The 7,680-nt window shown below is 36.1% G+C and overlaps 1 protein-coding gene across 2 annotated transcripts in view; it reads left to right on the top strand.

Annotated features, from left to right (window-relative positions):
- LOC113233776 overlaps nt 1-7,680 on the top strand; it is a 98,497-nt gene extending 90,817 nt beyond the window's left edge. Inside the window, exons 1-4 of one of the 2 annotated variants that reach the window (XM_026468976.1) lie at nt 3,187-3,267; nt 3,787-3,829; nt 6,250-6,387; nt 6,998-7,680. In XM_026468976.1, the coding sequence (XP_026324761.1) occupies nt 6,252-6,387; nt 6,998-7,269 (408 nt within the window). In that variant the 5' untranslated portion in view covers nt 3,187-3,267; nt 3,787-3,829; nt 6,250-6,251 and the 3' untranslated portion in view covers nt 7,270-7,680. Of the gene's footprint in view, nt 1-3,186; nt 3,268-3,786; nt 3,830-6,249; nt 6,388-6,997 lie in introns of those variants that run through there. The other variant, XM_026468974.1, reaches the window with a different exon arrangement.

The raw sequence follows: 7,680 nt of genomic DNA, 5'->3' as shown, positions 1-7,680 counted from the left end.
AAACGTCAATGTTTATGCACTAACGTTATTCGTTTTGACGAAACGTCCATGTTTGGTCTCATATTATTCGTTTTGACGAAACATCAATGTTTATGCACTAACGTTATTCGTTTTGACGAAACGTCAATGCTTATGCACTAACGTTATTCGTTTTGACGAAACGTCAATGCTTATGCACTAACGTTATTCGTTTTGACGAAACGTCCATCTGCATTTCAATTGCCGTGGAAAGTCGCGGCAACGAACAGCAAAGGCGGATAAATAGTTTTGAGGTCGGTTTTTCTTTTTATAAAAAAGTTATTATGTAAAAAATGTAAATGTAAATATGTCCTAACAGAATTAAGGCTATTAAGCAATGTAAGTATAGAAGTATGTGTAGTGAGCAAGCAAGCTTCGAAAGTATTTGCGTGTATCCCGAAACATGCGAATGTAATTGCTATTGGGAAAGCCTATAATCCGATACAACGTCACTTCACATATAAACCTTAAATCGAAACGCATAAGGTAAATTTTCGTAGCTCGATGAGCGAAATTTCTTGGCATCCACTCACGGGTCGTGACGAAGCCCAAATTTTGAATTTCGATCTGTCGAATTGAGGTTGAGGTTATCATGTCGTCTATAAGAAAAATACTACATCATCGTCACTTTTCATTAGATAAGATTGAGATCAAATGAGCACTTATTGTATTATTAAAATAAAACAAATTTTAAATTTTGCGCGCGACATGTTCAGAACTGTGAAAGAAGAAAAATAGGACTGGCTACGCTTCTGTAGTGAGACATTCTGCCTACGGTTACGATGTCAAAGCCGACACGTTTTCACGTTTTGAGACACTCTGCCTACGGTTACGATGTCAAAGCCGACACGTTTTCACGTTTTGAGACACTCTGCCTACGGTTACGATGTTAATGCCGACACGTTTTCACTAAAACATCCGATAAACCAAATCTGAATAGTTAAACTCAACTTTTAGTTTACCTAAACGTTAAACGTTTATTATTGTAAGGGTACAAGTAAGACATGAGTCAAGGTACTTTACGTATTTATCAAAAATTTTAAGTTTTAAATATACGCCTGACACACTTTTAAAATATACAGTAATGTTATAAACTTATATAACATCTACATATAGTTATATATATTAAAATAATGACAATGGATAGCGTCTGAGCCAACGACAATATAAAATTTAAAATATTGTGTTAGTATTATTTAAAAAATAATATTTGTAGTGGAGAAACGTGACTTCATTCAAGTAAGTACCTACAGAAAAGAAATCTTTGACCTTTAACAAATCAGGAACTTTTTCGAAGCACAATCGGGCGGGACGGAAAGATTTAGGTAAGCACGACACACTGAAGAAAACTACACAAGTAGCCACGTTTCAGTAAGTATTGATAGGAAAACTCAATGAGTTGTAGATACGATGTAGAAAAAATCTAGTAGACAGTTGTCAAAATTATACGGGCTACAAAATTCACAAAAACACCAACTTTATGCTGAACCTCCTAGGGCCCCATGCACTTTAAAATGTATTCATAATATGTGAAGTGATTTATTCCTATGATCAATCACGTAAACACTAAGTGCAGGTACCTTATAACGAAAATATCGCATTCAAATTTAGCTCTTTATACCTATTCCGTATGATCATACTGCCCCCGTTAGTTGAAACTTGTGACAAAAACTCAAAACCGAGAAATGTTATGTTTAAAGAAATTGTCTTTTCTCTTGCGTTAAGTTCATACCTTATCCACTACGGAAAAATAGTGACAGATCGGATGCAGATCGGCCTTTCTTTACTGATCACAGCATAAACATCACCTTTTTTTACTGTCACATGAGCCCTTTCAACTAGCGCCGGCAGCATAGGGTAAATAGAAAAAGAATGCATTTTTCTCAAATATTCTCGAAAATATTTGCATTACTTTCAAAAAGCGGACACGGAAAGTTTGTCATTTATAGATCGTACGTCTTCTTCCCGACCAAAACCTACAAAGTAAGTATGAAAGTCCATTAGGGCGCGTTCAAACTAACCGCTGTTAGACTCGCTGCCATGCCGCAGCGCTGCAGCCACGCGGCGACCGCAAATTTGAACGCGCCCTATGTCCTCTTCCCGTCCCGTTTCTAAACTTTTAAATCTACCTACTAATAATGAACTATGTAAACAGCCAAAAGAAAAATTACATGTACAGCCAACAGCCCAGTTGCGAGAATTCAAAATACCTATTTGTACCGCTTACTTAAAAAAATAAATAGAAAATGGCGGTAACATTTAAACTAAAGTGTTTTGGTATTCTTTTATTTTTTTTCTCCTCTTTTGTATTTTAGTCGCGAAAGTGAATGCTCGTGAGAAAAGCGATAACGAAAATATTGTAATAGATACACAATCAAACACATCATCAAAAGTTCAGCAGACTACTATTTAATATGCCTAGAAAAACAATAATATTTTCTTTTAGCAATTGTCCTATCACGTCAAATGTTACTTTAATTGATTTTTTTTTTACTTTTTCTATTATACATCTTTCTCTCTTTAGTCTTTTATTATTTGCTCGCGTTGTTTGAAAAAAATACTACATGCCTCGTCGGGAACGGGGATTGCTTGACTCGTATTAATACAATGCCTCGTTGGCGCTCGTCCTTGTAACTCATACTCGTCCAGCAATCCCTTACTTCCTGGCCTCTGCAATAATGTACTATTTCATACGAAACTGAGGGCATACTCGCTTTTCCCATTGTAGCTTGCCGGGTCTTAGAAGGTGAAGTTTTTAAAGCTGTAAAACATTTTCTCCCGACTTCAAAAACCACCAGCTTAGCCCCAATTAAACTCCCTGTGTTAACATTTTTTGGAAAGGCAATACAGTATTGAGTATTGAACCTAGAAAAAATAATCAACACTGATATTAAATAGTTTCTACACGCAAAATAGGCGAGACGAGAAGAGTTCAGACATCGAATTGCGAACGCCAGCTAGTTACACTATACCATTAAATAGCCTTTAAATTACCATTAAAAAGCCATCAAAAACCTTCAAATCTATCATGTCATAATAATGAGCATCAGAGTACGAAATTACACACGGAAATCTAATGCCATCTTACACACGCGCGCTCGCGTCACGGCTGATACAGGTAATAACAGTATTATCAAATATTTAACATCGCAGCATGTTCTGATAAAAAAGCCTATTTTCTGTTATAACAAATACCCAATGTACAATGGGACTACATCGCTAATACTGACACAAATGAAAAATGACAAGGTTGGCAAGTTAAAATGAGATATATATTGTTATTTTTTTCGAATAAAGACCTTACCGAGCAGTCGTCAAAAGTGATATTAGCTAACTTCAGACTGAGTATATTTTTTTCCAATATTTTACCAAAGACCAGGGAAGTTTCTGCACGTAACGAAATTCCCCTTGGAATTCCCTCCCTGAACCTATTTCACGATGCCCTTCTCTTGATTCCTATAAATGACGTTTGAACCTTCCGTTACTCATAACTTTCACCTTTTGTCTCGAGTGCCTACATCTATTTTCTTATTTTCCTCTATTCATATATGTATCGCTTTTTTTAAATATATAAGTAAATATTAGATACTATTCTATATGTGAACATTATTAGTATTCAATATTACATCTTGCGCCCTAAGGTTGTCTAGAACAAATTGGTACTTAGCAGTATAACTGTCTGTTGTATATTAACTTATTTTGTTTTACGTGAATTACCGTACAGTGATGTCATTTTATTTTTTTATGTGCAACAAAAAACCCAAAAAGATGATTTTCGACTTGTGCGTCTGTTGAAGCTGGTATGCGAATGGTGAATATACTTTACCTATTTCGCTCTCATAAGGTGATGTATTTGCAAAGTGATACCTTTTCAGGAAAGAGATATAAAGATTCTAATTAATTTAAGCAGCAATAAGAGCTCCTTGTGAAAGAGTTCGTCCAGGGAAGTACTGTCACCTTACCTATTTCTGCCACCAAGCAGTAATATCTGCATTACTGTGTTCCGGTGGACTTGTCAGCTTTTGTCTCATGGTGGCGGGCGCAGTGGCAGTGCCCCTCAGATCTTTGCGGTTCAAAGCTCTGAGTGACACTGGAACTGTTATGGACATGCTTGTAGCTTACCAACAAGCGCACGACTCGTTCGTCCCGTTACTTGGTAATTTAAAAAAATCTATTTTTATGCTTAAATAGGAAATAATTCGTGTTATAAAATTTCACATAACTTATTTATGACTTTCATGTGATAAAAACACTTTTGATGTGTTGATGATGTAACATGTGGATATGGAATACTTGTATTATGGATGCTGGATGCCATCAGAGTACATCACCTCCCCATATACCAAAGGTATCGTTAGGTGAAGTGCTTAGTGTGTGCTCTAGTTTTTATATTAAATTATAGCTCATTTTTTTCAAGTAAATTCCTGTTTTTGCTTTGTAATTCCTGAGCTACATTATGAAAATTTGACTATTACACAGAGCGGGAACGTGCGGTGTGGATTGTGTACGTGACTCTCCATCTCTCCACCTGATGGGCGAGTCCGGCACTTGCCATGATTTTCGAAATCTGATTATATCTGTCTGCAAATCGCTACAAACAAACTTTCCAAGCAATCTTTCATAGATTTATCACACATGGCGCTACGGGAAAAAGTCGTTAAAAATCAAAAAACAAAGATCTGCAACAAGCACATGGAAAATTTCGTGAGGTCCGTTGGTTCGTTTCGTAACTAAGTTCGCATAGCGTTTGGTACGGTTTGCTAGGAGACGTTGGTTCATATCCAGCCAGATCGAAGTGATTTTTTTCTAAGTGTGCGATCTTTGTTTAATAATTATAACAAACTAGTGGATTTCACAATAAAATAATTGACTATCATGATGGTGAAACATCTTGACATTTAATAAAACTTAATTACAAACTTTCCAATCATAATAGAAACAAACTACACCGGGTCAAGCGTATTAAATTTAACTCTATGCTCGTAGCGATAAGAAAGATCCTGAGACTTGATCTCTCGAGAAGCTTGACATGCACTTGACTATATTTATAAATAACTAGGTTGAATTAGTTATCTAGGTATTCATCATTTGAACGACAACCGTCGACAACGAAACAGACAATGAGTTCATTCAATTTTGACGAAAACCAACCAACATAAAATCGAACTATTTAAGGGAGTTTTTGCCGTCAAAATGTATAATATTACGTCTATTCAGCGAATGAATGAATGGACGTCCGTTCATGATAAAGGGGATGATTATGAATGCAATTGCAATGGCTGGTACGTTTATTTTAATTTATTCCCTCCCATAGTGCGGAATTTTATAACACTACTTCCTTCCACTAAAACAAGACACGAACAAAAATCGAAAAAGAACAATTACCTCAATTTCAGAGTAAATTGTCATCTCTTAACTTTGAGTAACACTTTTAGATTATAAAAATTAATTGAATAAGTTTTTAAGCACATCCATAAAGACAAAGGAATCGGAGAACCTCCTTTTTCAATTCGCTAGATAATAACAAACATTAAAGATCTTGGCACACTATTTATCATTAATTTAGGTAAGTTGTGACATTCTTATTGTCTTATTTCTTATTGTGAAAAAAATTTGTCAATTAACTTTTGTAACTAAACCCATGCTAGACAAAGTACCTACGGCTCGCGGGCCAAATCCGACTCGCTAATATATTTTGCACACACAATGCAATATATATATAAAGTTTACATACGCACAAAATAACACAATAATAATAATTAAAATAAGGAGAACGTATACCACGCCTTCGTGGTCAGTGTGTCCAGAGCGAGGCTGAGAGGCTTCAGCGGCCATCAAATGCCAGTAGTCAATAAGTGGGTATGTGTAACAGCATACTGGCCAACCCTACATCCAAACTTGTCAGAGCAGTGTACCGAATGGTACAAAAATGTATAAAATGTAGTTAATTATTATTATTTATGTATTAATTTGTATGTAGTGTGTTTAATTGTTGCTATGTACCTATGGAGGTGGCATATTCTATTAACAATAAACACCAATAAATAAAGAAAAAAATAATTCACAATTTTCAAAATAAAATTTATTTATTGTTATTTCTGGCCCTCTTTTTGTTTTTATGTTTTTCTGGCCCCCAATGAAAAGAAATACCCACCACTATTTGCTAGACCCATATTTTGGGGAAATAACCGAATTATTATATTATTACAACGACCAAACTTACATTTACAGGCATGCAGAACCTGTCAATATCATGCGCGCTAGTGTGCCTCATCGTGCTGGGTAGCGCGGCACTTGTCGGCACTTTCGGCGTTTGCAAGCACCAGATAAGCGCCGTGCTTATCACTGGAGTGATGTATTTGTTGGCTGGTAAGTTCAAGTTATCTCGTACTCTCTCGACCTCGCTGGCCCTGGTCCTACCGGAGATCATTTTGGGAAATTATCTTTATGAACTTTTCTGAATTGGTTCTGGTCCAGGTGTCCTGGATAGTGATCCGGAATTAATTCCATCGCTCTGGTACTCATAGTATAAGGAGTTCCCGAGTTTGAGACCAGATAATTGGTATGATAGTCTGGTACCCTACATGTATTATTGAACACGGGCCTTCACTAAATGGGTTACTTCAAACGAAGCGTTAATGGCATCTTGTGCAGGGTGCAGGGTGCAGGTGATTAGGACAGTGATTGTATCAACACAACACTAGGTTCCTTCACATTTGGATTCCACTTTCCATTTTACGTCAGATGGAATGGATTCATCTGTCATGTATAAAAAAAATAGCTAAACAAGTGATGTTAGCCATAATTCAGAAGTCACTAAATAGTTTGCAGAACTTTTTTCAACAATCAGGTTTCTTTATGACCATTCCCTTCTTGTTAGACTATCTAAGAAAAGATTCCGCAGACGGTTTAGTAGTACTATATAGATATTGAAATTATGATAATATCTACTGACAAGTAATTGATATTCTCTTTACAGGGCTCTTCGCAATGTTCACGCTAATGATAATCTACTTCAAAAGAATTCAACGCGTTTCCACACGAGGCAGTTCTCACGTGGACGACACTGCAGACGGAGTGGTCGGTCCCCGCGCCCCTGCACTAGCCCTCCTCTCCGCGCGAGAGTTCTCAACTTCGTGGTCATTGGAACTTGGCTGGGGCGGTGTAGCCTTAGTTACTACAACGTCTATCCTATGGATATTGCTCTCAAAAATAATGAGATACAATCCGTTATCTGCTATGCTGTTATAAATTTTTAATAGATTTTTTAGTATTACCGATTTTTCTGAATATTCCCTTAAAAAGTGCTATCTGGTTCAAACGAGAATACTTCATATTGTCGAGTACTTTGATTTTCGCAATTGCTACACGTTGGAAATGATTTTTCCAGATTTTCCTAAATCTAAATCTAAATCTAAAAGGTGTATATTTGTTTTTTCAAACAAACCAATGGTCACGGGACCTGTAAAGAACTCGAAAAAAAAAATCCGCAGTTTAGATCCGGAAAAAAATTTAATTTTCAATTGTACTTGTTGTGTTGTTGTTGTGTAATTGAATCGTCGATGAAATATGTTTTGAACGAACAGTATTATAAGCTCGAATAAACGACATCTTAATAAGATTCGTTAATTCAGAAAAAGAAAAATATTTACTTAATAAAGA

This window comes from Hyposmocoma kahamanoa, unplaced genomic scaffold, assembly GCF_003589595.1.
Source record: "Hyposmocoma kahamanoa isolate Upper Pololo Valley unplaced genomic scaffold, ASM358959v1 80, whole genome shotgun sequence".
In the NCBI taxonomy this organism is placed as follows: Eukaryota; Metazoa; Arthropoda; class Insecta; order Lepidoptera; family Cosmopterigidae; genus Hyposmocoma; species Hyposmocoma kahamanoa.
This window is presented reverse-complemented; position numbering and strand designations above follow the sequence as displayed.